Source organism: Bufo bufo, chromosome 8 (assembly GCF_905171765.1).
Source record: "Bufo bufo chromosome 8, aBufBuf1.1, whole genome shotgun sequence".
NCBI lineage: Eukaryota > Metazoa > Chordata > Amphibia > Anura > Bufonidae > Bufo > Bufo bufo.
In genome coordinates, this window is record NC_053396.1 from 17047967 (window position 1) to 17068657 (window position 20691).

At 46.6% G+C, this 20691-nt stretch overlaps 1 protein-coding gene across 2 annotated transcripts in view; it reads left to right on the forward strand.

Moving 5' to 3' along the window:
• The window catches only part of USP20 (ubiquitin specific peptidase 20), a 31201-nt gene that overhangs the window by 5796 nt on the left and 4714 nt on the right, over positions 1–20691 (forward strand). For both annotated transcript variants that reach the window (XM_040404787.1, XM_040404789.1), the window contains exons 6-22: positions 70–166; positions 3852–3921; positions 5236–5349; positions 6996–7074; positions 7576–7936; positions 8757–8894; positions 10579–10691; positions 10956–11128; positions 11434–11528; positions 11752–11785; positions 12263–12308; positions 12392–12572; positions 13891–14017; positions 14137–14306; positions 16336–16417; positions 17262–17370; positions 20319–20421. In XM_040404787.1, coding sequence (XP_040260721.1) covers positions 70–166; positions 3852–3921; positions 5236–5349; positions 6996–7074; positions 7576–7936; positions 8757–8894; positions 10579–10691; positions 10956–11128; positions 11434–11528; positions 11752–11785; positions 12263–12308; positions 12392–12572; positions 13891–14017; positions 14137–14306; positions 16336–16417; positions 17262–17370; positions 20319–20421 — 2092 coding nt within the window. The remainder of the gene's footprint in view (positions 1–69; positions 167–3851; positions 3922–5235; positions 5350–6995; positions 7075–7575; positions 7937–8756; positions 8895–10578; positions 10692–10955; positions 11129–11433; positions 11529–11751; positions 11786–12262; positions 12309–12391; positions 12573–13890; positions 14018–14136; positions 14307–16335; positions 16418–17261; positions 17371–20318; positions 20422–20691) is intronic.

A 20691-nucleotide genomic window follows, 5' to 3' on the forward strand; every position in this document is an offset into this window, starting at 1 on the left:
CAGTGCAAGGGGTGGGAGATCAGGTCCACCTCTCATCATTAGGTAATGCCTCCTTTTTTGTCTCTCTAGGAAGTACCTGCTGCTGTCCACCCATTAAAGTCGGTCCCCATCGCGGTGGCTGATGATGGAGAGTCAGAGAGCGATGATGATGACCTGAAGCCCAGAGGTTAGTGCATTATCCATATAGGAGACATGGTCACTTATGGTCTCTAGTAAGGATGAGCGAACTCGTTCTACCAGTTCGTGATTTGGTCCGAATTTCCTCAAAAAGTTCGGACTTGCGCAAAACAAGGTCAACCAACGAGAGAGCGAGAAAGAGATGCTTATGTAGCAAAGCTAGAAAAAAAGCTAAGCCAGTCTCACATCTGTAACTAGTTCTTTCAGGGCAAAATCCCTTTATCAGAGTAAAGCAGATGAGAAAAGATTTTCTTGTTGCAAGGCATTAGGGGTAAACTCTGGGTGGGTACTATTTCTTTTACCAGACCAGTTGATATACATGACTACTGTAGGCTAGACAATGTTCCTCTTGATTTCTGGGGGAAAATGTATGCAAATTATCATGTCTAACATCTGCTCGCATCAGATAGGTTTAGGAAAGCTAATTTGAATATCTTTCCCAGGCACCCAGAGGGGCATTGCCTGGCCTACAATACTGCGCATATGTACTCTGAATACTAGGGGCTCTCCGTAATAAGAGAGAGTACCGGTTTCTCTCTCTCACCAAATTCTTTATAAAATTCAGCGAATTTCAAACAAACCTAATCTTGCCTGGTTCGTTCATCTCTAGTCTCTATCTCAGTCCAATATGTGGGCAGCAAGGAACATTTACATGACTGGATCAGAGATTTTTTTGACCAGCAGTACAGTCGTATGGATCTAGATATTCTATTTGCTAAAACCATGAATTAAAAAACAGTGAAAGGGGTTTTTCTGGGATTTGGATATCCTCAGGATAGGTCATCAATATCAGATGAGTGAAGCTCTCGACATCCCGCACCCCCACCGATCATCTCCATCCACTATGTAGTCTCCGGTGCTGGTGTGCTGCAGCTCAGCTTCCATTGGTTGCATACACTACCCCCAGCACGGACACTACACACCTTCAGCTCCATCCACTCTATATTTCTAGGGATGGCGGCTGCCCAAAACAGCTGATTGATGGGGGAGCCAGGAGTTGGACCCCGGCCGATCTGATATTGATGACCTATCCTGAGAATAGGTCATTAGTATCCAAATCCTCAGAAAACCCTTTTATTTAGCTGATGATATCACATATCTGCTTTCTCATCCGTATCATTGGGGGACACAGTCTTGACCTTGGGTATAGCTATTGCCACTAGGAGGCGACACTAAGCAAAATAAAGTGTTAGCTCCTCCTCTCAGCTATATCCCTCCTGCAGACACTCAGCTAATCAGTTTTAGCTTAGTGTCCGTAGCAGGCAGACCTCCCTGCTTTGCAGGTCTGCTGAATTTTTTATTTTAATTCTTTAACATTCTTCTCTTCCGCTATGGTGTGTGGGGCTTCTGCCTTCAGGCATCCCTACTTCCTCCCCCATGGAGGGGCAAGTTTTGTCACATCTGCAGTTCTTTGGCCCTTGATATCCAGACACCATTCTTTCTTCTTCAGCGGAATTTGGCTTCCCTTTCTGCGGTTCGGACCTTTCTGCAGGGGGCCCCTTACCGGCTTCTGTGGAATCCTTGAGGGATTTGCATCTATCTGTTTCAGACGTCCTCTTTCCGACGGACGGATTCATTATTCGTCATTCCGGATGGCACCGAGACAAGGGCTAGCTGTCTCCAAAGTTTCCATTTCTCGATGGATTCGTTTGGCCATGGTGGAAGTGCTCCGCCCTTCCGGGTTACTGCTCATTTTGCTCGGACAAGGGTTGGGCAGTACATCATGGGGGCTTCGGCCTTTCAGGGGTGCAGGGCGGCACACTTTTCCAAGTTTTACAGAGTGCACGCCTTTCCATCTTCTGACACTTCTCTGGGGCGAAGAGTTTTGCAAAAAGCGGTTCTCGAATTGGCAGGATGGCTTCTTCGTTTATGGGGACTGCTCTGGAACGTCCCAAGGTCAAGACTGTGTCCCCCAATGAGATGGATGAGAAAACTAGATTTTTGTACTTGCCGTAAAATCTATTTCTTTTCCGTTCATTGAGGGACACAGCTCCCACCCTGTATGTACATTGCTGGTTCTCCTAGATGGGTCCTTCTGCTTCTTCAGGATGACCTATCTCCGGTTTTGGCTTCTTCTGGCGGCTCCTACTGCTTTTGTACAAACTGATTAGCTCAGTGTCTGCAGGAGGGATATAGCAGAGAGGAGGCGCTCACACTTTTTGTGCTTAGTGTCCGCCTCCTAATGGCTATAGCTATACCCAAGGTCAAGACTGTGTCCCCCAATGAACGGAAGAGAAACAGATTTTACGGGAAGTACAAAAATCTAGTTTTTAGATGAAAGACAATGGGGAAAATTCTCTATTGAAAATGCGCCAGTTTTTTGGCACATTTTGCACCAAAAACTGGCCGACGTGCTTTGCACCACATTTTTTACACACTTTTAGATGTTTTCTACACCTTCCTCGACAAAGAAGGCGCGGCTTCACCAAAAAGGGGCGTGGCCTTGCAAGTTAAGGTGCATGATCTAAATTTGACCCTGTGCTTCCGAAGATGCACCAAAACTTTGGCGCATTTTTAGACTAAAACCACGGCAACTTACAGGTGGCGTAAACTGTAACTAGGCAGTTTTTTGGTTCACAGACAAAATTCTTGCACACGGACAGAATTCTAACGTAAATCTGGCGTACTTTTACAAAGGTCCGTGCACCAGATTAGTAAATTTGCCCAATATTAAAGGATAACTGTCACATTTAGACCCTAATTTCAATTTTCATATATGTAGTTACTAATAACAGGATATTCCAGAATCAGTTACTATTAGACGGACTTGCCCCATATTTAATAAGATTCAGCCCTTAGCAACCAGTCTGCATAAAACTGCAATCTCACTATTCAGTTAAGATGGCCGCCACTACCCTCACCCTGAGGCTAATCCCGCCTGCCCTCACTAGCCAGTAACAATAGCCCCCCAAAAGTGTCAGTAACCAGAGCCCTCCCCCCCTAAAGGGTTAATCTCCTGCAGCACAGAGGGGTCCTCTTACCACATGTTGCTTTCATGTATACACTGAGCAGATGGCAGATCTCCCTTCCCTGCTCTGCGCTGCTTCAACTCTGCATTCTCCAGCTCTGCTGAGTGAGGGAGCGTCTGCCAAGTGCAGGGACAGGGAGAAGTGCACACAGCCCAGGCACTGTTATCAGCTGCTGGGGAGGACCTGGCTTTAACCATTTACCTACAGTCCCTGGCAGTCAGTAATCTGACCTTGCACGCTGCGTGCTCCTTCCTTCAACAGATAGACGGACCATGCCTAAAGTAGGCCGTACAGGGAACAAAAATGTGGAATTAAGGGGTAATTGAATACACAGTGAAAAGTTGAAATATGGCCACCAAGGAGATATAAATCACCACTTTCCAATACTCCAAAAAAAAAAATATATACGACAGTTATACTTTAAGACTGTGATTCACATTCTTAGACAGTGCAAAGTATGACACTATTAGTAAATCTGCCATATGTCTACCAGTACAGGGTTTGTCACCCAGCTTTCCTAGAATCATGAATTACGGATCTGCATAGTAACACGGAGATACATTTCCTTCCATGTTATGGCCGTATAACTGGGCAGATCTGCCGAGCAGCTGTCTAAGAGAGGTGATGGTGGCCATTAGTCTCGTGGACTTTAAGGTGGAGAAGCCCCTCACATTGATATTCAGTTTGTCGTCTTTTTGGCTCCAGGTCTCACAGGGATGAAGAACATTGGTAATTCGTGTTACATGAATGCGGCACTGCAGGCGCTTTCCAACTGGTAAGACTGTGGGTCATGCATCCTCTCCACCAGTGGTGTGGTGTATGGCCGCCACCTGTAATCTGAATAGCGAGAACCATTTTGGTGATCCGTGAGCTACCATTGCAGTGGATGTTGTATTGAATTGTAACCCTTGGAGGCTGGAAGGCCGTTAAAGGGGTTTTCGAAGATTATCTAACTGATTATCTATCCTAAGGATAGGTCATCGGTGTCACTTTATCAGCTGTTTGAGAAGGCAGCGGCGCTCGCAGTAGTGCCACGGCCTTCTCGCAGTTTGATCGGTGGGAGTTCGACACCCGGGACCCTCGCCCATCAGCTCTTTAAGAAGGCAGCGGCGATCGCAGTAGTGCCACGGCCTTCTCGCAGTTTGATCGGTGGGGGTTTGACACCCAGGACCCCCGCCCATCAGCTCTTTGAGAAGGCAGCGGCACTCGCAGTAGTGCCACGGCCTTCTCGCAGTTTGATCGGTGGGGGTTCGACACCCAGGACCCCCGCCCATCAGCTCTTTGAGAAGGCAGCGGCGCTCGCAGTAGTGCCACGGCCTTCTCGCAGTTTGATTGGTGGGAGTTCGACACCCGGGACCCCCGCCCATGAGCTCTTTGAGAAGGCAGCGGCGCTCGCAGTAGTGCCACGGCCTTCTCACAGTTTGATCGGTGGGGGTTCGACAACCGGGACCCCCGCCGATCAGCTGTTTTGAGAAGGCAGCGGCGCTCACAGTAGTGCCACGGCCTTCTCGCAGTTTGGCCTAGGACATGTGACATCCTGTTCATCAGTCACGTGGCCTAGGTGCAGCTCAGCCCCATTGAAGTGAATGGGGCTGAGATGTGATACCGAGCACAACCGCTATACAATGTACGGCGCTGTGCTTGGTGCGGTGAAAGAAGGCCGTGACGCTACTGTGAGTTTCGGAGCCCTCTCAAACAGCTGATCGACATGCCTCCCGGGTATCTGACCCCCACCGATCAGATACTGATGACCTATGCAGTGCTGTTCGTGGCATCTAAGTGGCTCCCCTATCCGTGGCCCTCCCCTCCAGCATCTTGATAGAGGTGTTTGGCATTGTCTTACTACCCCATCTTGTCTGGTGTCACCCACTCATCCTCCTACCTCGACCCATCATTTATGGATATATTCCTCCCACAGTTCTAGCCTTGCGCCTACTAAGATCAGAACCCACGAAGGGGGCACTTCTTCATCGCTGAGGTTGCAGCTCCCACATGACGGCCCACCCTGACTGTTCTCATCTCTTCCCATTCACTAAGCATAAACTGTGTAGGAAATATTCAACAATTAAGATGTGCTCCTTTTTTGCAGCCCTCCACTGACGCAGTTCTTTTTAGAGTGCGGGGGTCTGGTGCGGACGGACAAGAAGCCGGCGCTGTGCAAGAGCTATCAGAAACTCATTTCAGAACTGTGGCACAAGAAGCGGTAAGCGGCCATTATACTCGATCAGATTTCAGTGGCTGGAGGTAAATACAGGAGAGTGAAAGATGTCTTCTAATTTCAAGTTTCTCTGGGGGAGAGGGGTCTTTAAAAAGGTTGTGCAACTAGTACATATTGATGACCCATCTTCAGGATAGGTCATCAGTATCTGATCAGTGGGGGTCCGACTCCCGCCACCTCCTCCGACCAGCTCTTTGAAGAGGAGGTGCCGCTTGTACAAGCGCTATTTCCTCTTCAAGATTACACTGCATGTCGTCTCGGAAGTTTAGGTGCTTGTTCCATTCACTTGTAATTACACTGTGTCACCACTGCAAGCGAGATGGCGTGTAGTGTAATCTTAAAGAGGAAGTAGCGCTCCTACAAGTGCCGCCTCCTTCTCCTCCTCCTCCTCAAACAGCTGATTGGCGGGAGCGCTGGGTGTCGGACCCCCACAGATCAGATACTGATGACCTATCCTGAGGATGGGTCATCAATATGTACTGGCTACAACCCCTTTAAAAAAAAACGTTCTACCAATAATAATTATATTTATGACCACTATATCACCAACGATCCGTGGTTTGTGGACAGCAAAACGGATATGTTCGTGTGCATGAGGCCTAATACAGCGCATCCATTTTGCTTTGACTTTTCCCCTAAGGCCCCTTTCACACGGGCGAGATTTCCGCGCGGATGTGATGCGTGACGTTAACGCATTGCACCCGCACTGAATCCTGACCCATTCATTTCTATGGGGCTGTGCACACGAGCGGTGATTTTCACGCATCACTTGTGCGTTGCGTGAAAATCGCAGCATGCTCTATATTCAGCGTTTTTCACGCAACGCAGGTCCCATAGAAGTGAAAGAGGCTGCATGAAAATAGCCAGCAAGTGCGGATGCGGTGCGATTTTCACGCACGGTTGCTAGGAAACGATTGGGATGGGGACCCGATCATTATTATTTCCCCTTATAACATGGTTATAAGGGAAAATAATAGCATTCTGAATACAGAATATATAGTACAATAGGGCTGGAGGGGTTAAAAAAATAAATAAATAATAATTTAACTCCCCTTTATCCACTTGTTCGCGCAGCCCGGCATCTCTTCTGTCTTCATCTGTGAGGAATAGGACCTTTGATGACGTCACTGCGGTCATCACATGGTCCGTCACATGATCCATCACCATGGTAAAAGATCATGTGATGGGACCATGTGATGAGCGCAGTGACTTCATCAAAGGTCCTATTCCTCAAACAAGAAGACAGAAGAGATGCCGGGCTGTGCGAACAAGTGGATTAAGGTGAGTTAAATAGTTTTTTGGTTTTTTTTTAACCCCTCCAGCGCTATTGTACTATGTATTCTGTATTCAGAATGCTATTATTTTCCCTTATAACCATGTTATAAGGGAAAATAATACAATCTACACAACACCGAACCCAAACCTGAACTTCTGTGAAGAAGTTAGGGTCTGGGTACCACATTCAGTTTTTTATCACGCACGTGCAAAACACATTGCACCCGCTCAATAAAAACTGAACAACGGAACGCAATCCGCAATCGCAATTGGGTACCTACTCAAGCGGGTTTGCCGCAACGCATCCGGACACGCTCGTCTGCAAGGGGCCTAATACTCTACCATTTTCTTCTCAGTCCTAGTTACGTAGTGCCCTCAAGCCTTTCTCATGGAATCAAATTGGTTAACCCTTTATTTCGAGGCTATGCCCAACAGGTGAGTTACACTGTATGATTTCTTGGGTCAGAATATTGATGGCCTAGCCTCAGGATAGGCCAACAATATCAAATGTGTGTGGGGCCAACTGTTGGCACGTGCGCATCAGCTGTTTGAAGGGGTCTTGGTGCTTGTGCAAGCCCTTCAGCCTGGTCTGTGTTACATAGGGTATCTACCTGCACAGAAGCAGGGCGGCAGGGTATTGCAGCTCGTCTCATTCAAGTGAATGGGAGGAAGCCGTAATATTCTGCATCACTCCTACTTAGACTGCGTGCAGGTAGAGGGTGAACTGCTTGACACAAGTGCCGCAGCGCCTTAAAACAGCTGATGAGAAAACCCCTTTAAATTCTCCTTATGCAATGACCAGTTTCTGCTGCATAGCCATTCAAAACTTCAGGAAAGCTGAATATCAGCTGTAATGGTGGACCTATAGGTTTTCACGAGTATTTTACCTAAATTAAATGGTGACTTAAGAATTCATTAAAAACGGTACATTCCCAGGACACCCAGGAATTCCTGCGCTGCCTTATGGACCAGCTACACGAAGAACTTAAGGAACCCATAGCCTGTCATAACCAAGAACGTGAAGAAGAGGAGAGGGAGGAGCAGCGGGAGATGGAGCGCGGCACAACAGAGGATGACTTTCTGTCCTGTGATTCTGGCGGGGAGATGGGTGACGGGGAAGGTGGAGGAGGGGGGAAGGGCTCGTTGTCGGAGATGGAGCTGTTGATCAGGGAGGAAGCTGGAAGGTCCATCTCTGAGAAGGAAAAGCTGAAAGAGAGAAGGTTGTCGTATTGTCACCGCAGGACCAGCTCCGAGCAGGCGGATGAGGATGCAGATGTGGACACGGCAATGATACCAGGTATCACATGTGCAAACATACAATTAATTTTACTTAGTCATGCGGTAATACATTGATCTAGTAAGATTAATGAAACATAATTAAATCTTGGTTATCTGTTCTCTTTAGGCACTGAATATATTATTTTCAGAATCATGTATCTGCTTTAACGGGAATTCAAAGATTTGAGAATAAATAGGCTTACACAGGCTAAGTGATAAAAATATTTAAGTGTGATAAATGAGGTAAAACGGACAAATCGCATACAGAATAGTAAAGGTCTACCTGCAACACAATGGGGAAGCTCCCATCACTGTGCTACCCACCCTGGAAGGTGGTCTGGTGGTCATCTGACACACAGAACAATGGCTTTGTGTATGTTAACTAACTATCCCTGACTCACGTCAAGTCTTGGCCCATTAATAAAAGGAATCTTCTGATTTGGGTCTTAACACGAAAACTCATAGACAATCAAGAGTCATGTCGTCTTATTCCCTTGCTCCTAGGGGGAATTTTGAGATTTGGGCCATCACAGACAAAAAGGAAAGCCCCCCTTTGTTTAGGGATCATACAATAATTCTACATATGTAGGTAGTTTGAGCTGTAATAGGAGTCATGTTAGTTGCCGCCTAGCTCTGAAAATAAATGACAGCTCCTTACATAGACAGAGAACATGATGTAGAAATCATACGCTTGTATTGAAATCTGCGCCCCCCCCCCCTTCATATTCAACAAATGCCCGGCCTATTTCGCCCTCCTGTATCATAAGGTGACCCGATCTGTTTGATCATCTGATGACCCCAATTGATTGAATTTTTTTTCTTTTCCGGCCTCTCCCCAGAGCCTGACAACGAAGCCTACATGCGCTGCTCTTCTCGGTCCTGCAGTCCTCACCCTCCTGACTCGCACGCCAAACTCTCCAGCAGCCCCCCTCGCTCCAGCCCACTACGCACGGCACACTCCTACGTCTTAAAGAAGGGTAAGTGCAAATTAAAGGGGGTTCTCCGGGCTTTTAATATTGAGGACCTACCCCCACAGTTCAGGTCATCAATATCAGATCGGCGGGGCTGTATGAGGAGACAGCGCGCACGCGCCTTCTCCCGTCTCTTTTCATGCTCGCTCGCTGCTGCTGTCTATGGCAAACCAGCAGGAAGCAGGAAGAGAGACGGGGGAGACAGCACGAGCACACTGTGAGCGCCTTCCCGTCATACAGCTGATTGCTGGGGGTGCTGGGTGTTGGACCCCCGCCGATCTGATATTGATGACCTATCCTGAGGATAGGTCATCAATATTTAAAAGCCTGGACAACCCCTTTAAGGTCTACAGATTATGAGGGGACCAATCCTGGATGGATCAGATGTAGTCCTAGCCGCTACTGTTGAATGGGGAAGGACCATGTGCCACTTTCAGTGGTGATTTCACCCACGTGCAATAAAAGTGATCTCTAAAGCTGTCGGTTGACTGCTTGTTTGGCCAACAGCCATCTCTCCTGACTCCTTTCACACATGGAGGCTTGGTTTGGCCAAGCATGCATGTGTCCTGAACAGAGAGTGAGGAGGAAGCACCTGCCAGACTCTCATCTTCCTGAGAACAAAGGTATTGGGCATGTTGATATCCAACTGTCCAACCCTTATCTCCCCTATCTGTGATTGTAGTCATTAGATGGTCAACCGTTCCTGCTGAAATCGGCATGCATCTAATATTTGGCCAGCATAAGGTAAAGTCCTCACAGCAGCACATATTGTAACCAGCCCCAACTAGATTAAAGGGGTTTTCCGAGGTCATCAGTATCTGATCAGTGGGGGTCCGACACCCAGGACCCCCGCCGATCAGCTGTTTGAGAAGGCACTGGCGTTTGCCTTCTCGCAGCATAACCTAAGCCACGTGATGACATGTTCATCTGTCCTGTGGCCTAGGCGCAGCTCAGCCCCATAGAAGTGAATGGGGATGAGCGCAATACCAAGCACAGCCACTATACAATGTACAGTGCTGTGCTTGGTGAGCAGAGAGAAGGCTGATTGGCGGGGGTCCCGGGTGTTGGACCCCCACGATCAGATACTGATAACCCATCCAGAGGACAGGTCACCCATTTAAGTGATGCTTCTACAGAAATGGACTTTAACTGTAACTTGCTATGGCTTTCAGGGCTCAGGAGGAGCTATAACATCTCATTACTCACCTTCAGTGTTAGGCCCCGTGCACACGACCGTACGTATTTTTGCAGATCCACAAATTACGGAAGTGGTGCGTGTTGCATTCCCGTTTTTTGAAGCCCAGTTGACTTCCGTGGTCCACATTTTGTGGCCAAGTATAGGACATGTTCTATTTCATTTTTTTTTCGGAACAGACATATGGATGTGGAAAGCACGCCGGTCATCCATGTGCTTCCCGCATCCGTATGTCTGTTCCCGCAAAAATATAGAATATGTCTGCAACACGCGGACCAAGAGCCTATTGAAGTCAGTGGGTCTGCCCAAAAAATGTGGACGGCACGTGGACCACTTCCGTATTTTGCGGATCCGCGATTTGTAGGCCGCAAAATGGATACAGTGGTGTGCATGAGGCTTTAGGTGTACACACGCCCTTTTTGAGGAGGGCACCCTGATATTGTTACTCCTGCTTGTAGAAGATGGTCAAGTCAGTCAATTTCACTTTTCTTCCAGCGCAAGTCGCGAGCGGAGGGAAACGGCGGTCAGAAGTCAGATATCGCAGCGTCATTTCTGATATCTTCGATGGGTCCATTCTGAGCCTGGTCCAGTGCCTGACATGCGACAGGGTAAGTCTTTGGCCCGTATGGTATGTTTCTGGAATTTAAAGGAACCCTCCGGGGAAAGTCCCTACAATGTGTTATGTTAGAGTAGGGCCTAAGGGGGAGGTGCATGACAAGGATTCAGAGAACCCCTGTGTCATGCTTCGCCCCCTCAGGCCCTGCACTAGATATTTCATGTTGTCTGGAGTGTTCCTTTAATTTTCAAACCATTCCTAGTTCCTTATTTCGAGGCTGTTCCTTTAATATGACCGTCTTCCTGTGTTGACTCAGGTGTCCACCACCATCGAGACCTTTCAGGACTTGTCACTTCCTATCCCAGGAAAGGAGGACCTGGCGAAGCTTCACTCTAGCATCCATCAAAGTGCTGTGGTCAAAGCTGGCGCCTGTGGAGAAAACTACAGCACCCAGGGGTGGCTGGCCTTTCTTATGGAGTACATCCGCAGGTATCAGCTCCAGTCCTCTGTGAGAGGGTTTGTCAGCAGGATCAACCTTCTTAAGGAACTGTCTGGTAGGGTTGATCCTGCTGATTGCTACAGTATTTTTGTCGCCCAAATCCAAAATAAGATTGCAGAGGTATCTTACTATTAATTAATATGTTACTTAGGACTTCAGTGCACCGAGAGGCCGCGCATGTGCCTCAGCTTCTGTAATCGGCGCATGCGCAGTACATCTCCTTTGGGTTTTCCTGCTGCTGCCGAGCTTTCCATTAGACGTCATTCTTATATTCTTCATATATCTGCTCCCCCAGGATTGTGGTCTCCTGCATCCCAACCTGGTTCTGGGGCCCCGTGGTCACCCTGGAGGACTGTCTTGCTGCTTTTTTTGCTGCTGATGAGCTAAAAGGTAAGGCAATGTTATTAGGTGACGGGCAGACCACACACCCCCCAGTGCGCCCAGATCCGGCCACTGTTACGTCTTTTATTACTGGGACCACCATTAAAGTGGCGCACATTGCAACATGTCTGACACGACTTCACCACTGTCTGTATACAGCTGCACACGGAACATACACTGTGTGATCGGATCCATCAGGACCGGGTTCTAAATGTCCCTTTATTCCTGATAGGTGATAACATGTATAGCTGTGAGCGCTGTAAAAAGTAAGTTCTATCTGTCTGTCTATCTATCAATCTCATATCTATCTATTATCTATCTATCATCTATCTATCTATCCATCTCATATCTATCCATCTCATATCTATCTATCTCATATCTATCTATCTATCTATCTAATATCTATCTATCTATCTATCTATCTATCTATCCATCTCATATCTATCTATCTAATATCTATCTATCTATCTAATATCTATCTATCTATCTATCTATCTATCCATCTCATATCTATCCATCTCATATCTATCTATCTCATATCTATCTATCATCTATCTATCCATCTCATATCTATCTATCTATCTATCTATCTTATATCTATCTATCTATCCATCTCATATCTATCTATCTATCTCATATCTATCTATCTATCTATCTATCTATCTATCTCATATCTATCTATCCATCTATCTATCTATCTATCTATCTCATATCTATCTTTCTATGATTTTTCTCTGTTTCAGGCTACGAAATGGAGTGAAGTATTGTAAAGTTTTGCGGCTCCCGGAGGTGAGCTGCTTCTTCTTCTTCTTCTTTCCCATCTTCTGACATTTCCGCACATTGCAGCTTCACTGATTTGTCTGTTTCCGCAGATCCTCTGTATACACTTGAAGCGCTTCCGACACGAGGTGATGTACTCCTTCAAGATCAGCAGCCATGTTTCCTTCCCCTTGGAGGGCCTGAATCTCCGACCTTTCCTGGCCAAGGAGTGCGTGTCCCATATCACCACCTACGACCTGCTGGCTGTCATCTGCCATCATGGAACTGCAGGGAGTAAGTTCTTCTCCCAGGACCCTCCGCTTGTTTATTCAGTTTTCTGATTTTACTTTTCTGTATCCATTCCTGACTTTTTTTTCAAGATTTCTGATATCTGTCAGTGAATGGTTCACCTGCAATGGCTGAAAACTGCTCTCGCACAGTTGCATGGCTCGTTACGGTTTATCATGTCCGTATCTTGTTTTGAGCCTTACACCTGTGTCACTTGGCCGTGTTTTTAGCCTCTGGATGGGAATCACAGATGTTCCCTTTCACTGACGGCAGGCAGACATCTTGAACGGGGAGGCATTGCATCTCAAAGTTACAGAGCCTTTACTTTTAACAAAACTGGAAAACTTTTTTTTTTTTAAAAGATACCTGCTTTGCCAAGAATTATTGAATACAAAATAATTGAGCTTTGGAACCCGCGCTGCCGTATAAGGAAGGAGACAGTGCTGCACTAGTTCACAGCGTGTCGCTGCTGGGTCTACGGAGGGTTAATTGCCCAAAAAAACTCCAATTGTAGTAAAAATAAAGAAGGGTAAAAGGTTAGACCCGCGCTGATAATGCAGTGTAAAAAGATGAGGCTTATATAAGTATGTGGTCCCCCTGACTTAGTGATGATTACCTTCATATAGTCGCTAGCTGAGTTTCGAGCGCTTGTATCACGGAGATGTATCGCTTGCCTGTTTCTGTTGTCGGCTGGTATTCCGCTTGAGTACAGGTGGTGGCGCTGTTTTGCTAAAGAGTGCGTGAGTCCTTCAGCTTCCACTCCCAGCGCGCGTAGTCCCGGCCGGTGACTCGCGCGCGCGGGGGAAGCCTTGATAGTAATCTGATGAAGGAGTTCTTCTGTGTGACGTCACACTGGATACGGATGCCTGCTTAGACCAAAACACCTAGGATTTGCCAGCACCAGGAGCAGGCGCAATTCCTATCCCGAGTAAAATAGAACATGTCCTATTGTTGTCCGCAATTGCGGACAAGATTAGGCATTTTCTATTAAGCGCCGTCGATGTGCGGTCCGCAAAACAAACACGAACGTGTGAATGGAGCCTTACTCATTATAGTAAAGAGAGACTGCCTTTGTGTCAGTGTCTGTCTCTACCACGCGTGGATATTAACCCCTTGGGGTACCTTGATTTGGAGCACCAGAGTGTATCTTAAATGCTTTAATTAAAAGCGGCTTTAGTACCTTTAAAAATACGTCTTCAAAGATAGGTGTGGATCCCACCTCTGGGACCCGATATGCCCCCACTGTCTGAGATGATACAACACCTTTAATTTTGGACATCCTCTTTAAACCAAGACAGATTTTGACGCTGATGCTATGTTCCAGGTGGTCATTACATATCCTACTGCCAGAACGGGATTAATGGTCAGTGGTACGAGTTTGATGACCAGTACGTCACCGAGGTGCACGAGACTGTGGTTCAGAATGCAGAGGCGTACGTCCTCTTCTACAGGTGAGTGCAGCGCCCACTACTGGTAAGTGGAGTTATTGCCACTTATTGTCACTCATCTGTTGGCGCTTGACAGCCCTCTGTGCCTCTGTGTTTGATGTGTCCGTCTGTCCTGGTCACAGAAAGAGCAGCGAGGACGCGGAGCGGGAGAGGCAAAAGGTGGTGTCCCTGGCAGCCATGAAGGAATCCGGTCTTCTACAGTTCTATATCTCTCGCGAATGGCTCAACAAGTTCAACACTTTTGCAGAACCGGGACCAATAACTAACCAAAGCTTCCTCTGCCGTCATGGAGGTAGGTCTAGGACATTGGTGGCTAACCTCCGTCGCTCCAGCTGTGGTGAAAATACGACTCCCAGCAATGCTCCATTCATTTCTATGGCGTTCTGAGAACAGCCAAGCAAGTGTGCATCTTGGGAGTTGTAGTTTTCACACAGCTGGAGTGCCGGAGGTTAGGCATCACAGGTCTAAGACATTGGGATCTCATGTATAGACTGTGGCGGCCATATGTGCAAGACCACAGTGCAGGGTAGCACCACTAGTGCTGTAGCCTCTTCCTTCCCAGAGATCAGACCCCCACCGATCATAGATATCCTGGCAATATGCCATCACTTTAAAAGATGAGAATATCTCTCTAAAGGGATTGAAAATTAGAAAATAAGACCTCATATAGTACATGACAATCTCTAACAAAGCTAGAACCAGCCCCGTACCTCACATGGGTTCAGAGATCTCCCCTTTCATTGTTCTGTTAGATTTATATCGAGCTGGCAGCTCAGGGGACGTGTCCTTTCTACTGCAAGTCTCTATCACAGCTCAGGGGAGGTGTCCTTTCTACTGCAAGTCTCTATCTATCACCGCTCAGGAAGCAGCTGAAGGATGGAACTGAGCATATGTGTCCACTTCATCGAGGTGGACAGAGAAACAGGAAAAAGGACAAACAGCAGGTGGCGCTGTACAGATAGATTGTATTGTATAACTCAGTGGCTATGCTGAATTTTTATTTGCATGCTGTTGCAAAAGTATTCAGATCCAGGTGCTGGTTTCAAAACTGCAGAATATTTTTTTCATGGGACAACCCCCTTTTGAAGGGGTTTGCCCATCTCATACATTGGGGGCCTATTGCTAGGCTATGCTCCCAATATCTGATCTCTAGAAACGAGCCCGCAAGAGTGGACCGCGCATGTCCAGCCGCCCTCCGTTCATTTCTATGGGAGCGCCGAAAAAATAGCCAAGAAGAGCTATTTTCGGAAGTCCCATAGAAATGAATGTGAAGTGCACTGCGCAAGCGCGGCTACCGCTCCATTCACTTCTATGGGGTTGACGGAAATAGGCGAGATAGATGAGACCTGCACCTATCAGACTCTACAAGATGGGTCCTTTAAGCTGGCCGAATACTCATGCTTGATAGTCATGATTGGAACATCTATGACAAGACTGCGAAATATTTTGGACCTAGGGGCCAGATCGTCACTTTGCACTGTGCGAAGGGGCACAGGACTATTTATATTATAGCTGCAACATGGCGGGGCATCATCGGCCCCCCCAACACGATCACTGCACAGTGAATGGGGTCTTCTGCTGCCTCCTCCGTCCACCATAGTTTACGGCACCAGCAGCAGCCGGAAACATCTGATTGGTGGGGCTGTGGGGTGTCAGACCCCTGCCCGTCTGATGTTGATGACCTAGGGGTAGATCGTAAACATCTAAGTCGTGGAAAATCCCTTTAAAATGAATGTATCCTCTAGATAGTGATACATGTTCGTTTTTTGTTTTTTTTTCACTTTTTATTTTCGGTGGCGGCCATAACAGCAATCAGAGGTACCATTTACAGCTGCCACATTGACCATAGGAAGCTCTAGTCGGGGATTGACCTCTTGACCTGTGCAGAGGTCATTGTACAGGGAGGGGGAGAAGGCGTGCTGTGACGTCACCTACTATCACTGGTGGCTCCTGTGTTATCTATATACATTGTAATCCTGCCTGTGATGATAATGAGAGGAGTTCTGAGAACTGATCGATCGCTACAGAACAGGAAGTGTCAGCCTGATATGAGGCGTAGAGTGAAAACTGCAGGATTTTTGTTTATAGATGGCGACATGGAAAACTGAAAAATAAAATCCAATATTTTTTTTTAAATATCTTTAATGTAAAAACTTACAACGGGTCATTTTGTGATGATACGGGCCTTTTAAAGGGGTTGTCCACCATGGTGTCCCTCGAAAATATGCTGATTTCATAATGTCCTGCAGGGGAACATGGCACCGCTACCATTAGGACTTCTAGGAGAATGTCTGACTCTGCTGATTTCCGTCTCTTTGCAGGAATTCCCCCTAACAAGTATCATTATATTGATGACCTGGTGGTGATCCTGCCTCAGAGTGTATGGGAGTATTTGTACAACAGGTGAGATCTGTGAGGACTTTGCTTTTTATTTCTTATGTGACTGTGACCCTTAAAGGGGTGTTCCCCTCTCAGGCATTCTTGGCTGAGATTGGAATCACACATCATATTCGGCAGCCAGACATGTGGTTTTGCTTATTTTCGGATATCCTTGGCTAGGCTCTAGGTTAAAGTGTGTGCCACTAGCTAAGAACCATCATTTCCATGAATTAGTTTAATTATACAATTTATCTTAATAGGGGTCAAAGATGCAAATTCCTCTACAAAAGCATATAGCTAAACAACAAAACGGTCACTGCTTACAGTCACCACTAGGGGGTGCTTAGGAGTTTACAGAAGACAAACCTTATTGAGTTCAATGGAAGACCTGTATGCCATGAGCTCCCTCTAGTGGTGGCTGCATGATAAATGTTAGCATTTAAAGGGAATCTGTCCCCAGCCAGTTGTTTGCGAGGGAGGGGTTGACCACAGAGAGGAGTGGATCTTGGGTGCAACAAGAGCAATGGTGATGCTCTCATTGCACCAAAATAAGAAGGTATCGTAACTAAGGAACGGAGCCTTGGATCAACAAAAAAAAAACATTGTTTGAATCAGGTGAAGCACAGCAATGTGTGTCTATGCAAACAGTGGGATGAGGAGGTTGCCGGTGACCGACTCCCTTAAACTGTATCCCTGGAAGCTCTGATAAGATATATTATGAAATCAATCAGCACAAATGGACCTTAGAATTGTGGGTATACTGCGATAATAGCCTGTGTACCTCCAGTCTGGAAGTGCGTGGTTATACGGCCCAGTCCGTTCTTCATCTAGATGTTTTATTTGGCATCTTGCATTGTGTTCCCTGCAGTTTCGGGGGAGGCCCGGCTGTCAACCATCTGTATGTTTGCTCTATATGTCAAGTTGAAATTGAGGCTTTGGCAAAACGCCGGAAAACCGAGATTGACACTTTTATTAAGGTAAGATATTGCGACATTTTCCAATTGTCATTAGTCTTTTACTACGTTATTATATTTTGTTATCCGGGCATTGATGTGCTCCCCCTCAATGTCCGTGCTCTCTTCTACAGGTTAAAGCATATGGACACCATTGACATGGAAAAAATAATTTTTACATAGTTTACAAAAATGTTTCACAGAGTTTCAGGCTGCAGCCTTCTCTCCCTCCCTCCCTCCCTTCCTATCTATTTTCAGATCCCCTAATATGGAGGTTATACCCTTCTCCTAGTTTCATACTTTTATGGATGTCCCTCTCAGTAACACATGTTGGATATGAGATCTGTGTGTCCAGGATGCTGCTGCCTTCCCTTGTGTGTGCTTTCCTCCCTAGCTACAGCCTGTGTGAGCCTGGATGCTTTTTCCTTCTCCACTCTGCGATCTGCTGTGTACATCCTTCTGCCCCTCCCTGCTGCTATCTCTAACACTGAGAGAAGGGATGGGGAAAGAAGAGAGAGCGATGATGCACTGTGAACTATGATAGGTGGCAAATGCATAAGTGGTCACGCATTCGCCCTGCTGCTCCATTCAGTGTCTTTTGGGGCGATGGAGACACTGAGCGCTTATACTCGTGATTTGTGACAACCACTCTATTCATGCTGCTGATAAAGACGCCCTAAATTAGGGCATTTAAGATACACTCTGGTGTTCCAAATCAATGTACCCCCCCCCCCAGGGGTTAATATCCACACGTGGCTAAGAGACTAGACGCTGACACATAGATGGTCAATGCAATCTCTAACTTTTATTACATGGGGGAAGCGTATATACATCTTCAGAAGAGGGCAGTCCTCACTGAGGCTTAAACATTGTTTCATTGGTCAAAAAGGAAGAAGAGATAAGAGAGAGGAGATAACACCCTGGCATCTGCGCATTGGGCCCTACTTTGGAATGTGAACTAATGTAAACATCTGGTTACCATCGCCATTTTGTAATGGCTTCTATTCTAACAATAATACTGCATACGTCATATGTGACACTTCAAAGAGGTGCTTCTCTATAGGCAGTGGATAATATATACATATCATCGAGCCATATGATTGGCTTATGCACTCCTTCACAATCTATATAGCTCCCTTGTTGGGACGCCTGTACAAGGATGAGAAATCAGACACTTCTCACAGCACAGCTCTTTGCCCCCCTCTCTTCTCCAGTCTTGAAACAAAGAGGGGGTGGGTGGGCACTTGGAGAAGAAAAAGTTAACTCATTACAGTCCTAGAGATACAAAATATAGAATACAATTCACACATCTTTAACACTGCTCCTTACTGCATCTCACTGGCGCCCTATAGGTTATAAATATTTTTCGTGAGATAACCACCTTTTTGTGGCAAGACATTGTGGCTGTTTGCAGCAACCAGTAGGGGGAGCTAACTGCATACTGTTTATACAGTGTTTATACTGAGCTGAATAATAAGCCAGGATGTTGTCACCTCTCATACTTCCTCTGGACAGCTAGGAACGTGGATGGACACCTGTGGAGACACCTTCAGAGACACTTATGTCCTGGGGAACAAAGGATTGGGCATGTCAATAAATCTAGCATGCCCAAGCATTGCTTCCCCAACAGCAGAAGTTTGGGTACAGTCAGATGAGTGCGAGTATGAGGCAGCTCCCGTCCTGACTGCCCAGCACTGACACATAGCGTTATTCTGATTTATGATGCTATGTAACCTTTACAGTTCTGGAATGTATTGGATAACACTGACATAATGCTGTCAGTGTTATCCAATACATTCCAGAACTCTAAGGGTTACATAGCATCATATATCAATATGTGACCCTGTCAGTGCTGGGGAGGTCAGGACGGGAGCTGCCGCATGCTTACACTGCGAGTCCGATGCGTGGAACTCGCTTGTGTGAAAGGGGCCTATATCAGGAGCTACTTCACCTGCTAGTTGTCAGAGCTCCAAACATTCCTGAATTAAGCCAACAGGTTGTCAGGGGTGCGCCTCATACTATCAGGCAGCACTAGAGGAATCCATTCCCCTTCCTGTTCTCATCACCTTGTTTGCCCAAACTGGTGGAAAGTTTATTAAACTTTGCTTACGATTAAAGGGGTCGTCTCACTTTAGTAAGTGGCATTTATCATGTAGAGAAAGTTAATACCAGGCACTTACTAATGTATTGAGATTGTCCATATTGCTTCCTTTGCTGGCTGGATTCAGTTTTCCATCACATTATACACTGCTGGTTACAGACCACCCTGCAATCCATCAGTGGCGGTCGTGCTTGCACACTATAGGAAAAAGCATCAGCCCGTCTGGTGGCTGGGACTGTGGGAGCATGCATAGGCTAGTACTTTTTCCTATATTGTTCAAGCACGACCACCACTGATGGATTGCACGGTGGTCGTAACCATGGAAACGAGCAGTGTATAATGTGATGGGAAAATAAGTCCAACCAGCAAAGGAGGCAATATGGACAATCACATTACATTAGTAAATGCCTTGTATTAACTTTCTCTACATGATACATGCCACTTACTGAAGTGAGACAACCCCTTTAAGGCTCCATTCACACGTCCGCAATTCTGTTCCGCATTTTGCGGAACAGAATTGCGGACCCATTAATTTTTATGGGGCCGCACTATGTGCTGCCCGGATCTGGAATTGCGGATCCGCACTTCCGGGTTCGCAATTCCGTTCCCGAAAAAAAAATAGAACATGTCCTATTCTTGTCCGCAAACAGGCATATTCTATTAGTGCCAGCAATGTGCGGTCCGCAAAATGCGGAACGCACATTGCCGCTGTCCGTGTTTTGCGGATCCGTAAAACATGTTGCGGATGTGTGAATGGAGCCTAAGGAAAAAAAAATAAGAAAGAAAAAGAAAACGGGAGTAGAGCAGCCAGGATTGGACTTCACGGTTATCAAGATTCATGGAGGTTTTGTTGTTTCTGTCTCCTGTTTAGCTGAATAAAGCTTTTCAAGCGGAGGAGTCTCCCAGCGTCATATACTGTATCAGCATGCAGTGGTTTCGAGAGTGGGAAGCCTTTGTCAAAGGCAAAGACAATGGTAAGTGCCTGTGTCATTTTATCGGTGACCACAAGAGGGCAAACCTCCTGACCTTAGGGCATGAAGCCCCTTGTATGTGATCTCGCCTCCATGCTATGTGTCCATCCGACATACTCCTAAGAGTTGCATATATTTGGTATCCAGAAACCAAGGCAAGATTTAAGTTAGCCATTGGGCGGCAGAATCTTCCCTTAACCCCCTGTCAGCCATAGATGGAGATCCTTAAAGGGGCTTATCCCACGAAAAATATTCTACAGTTTTCAAACCAGC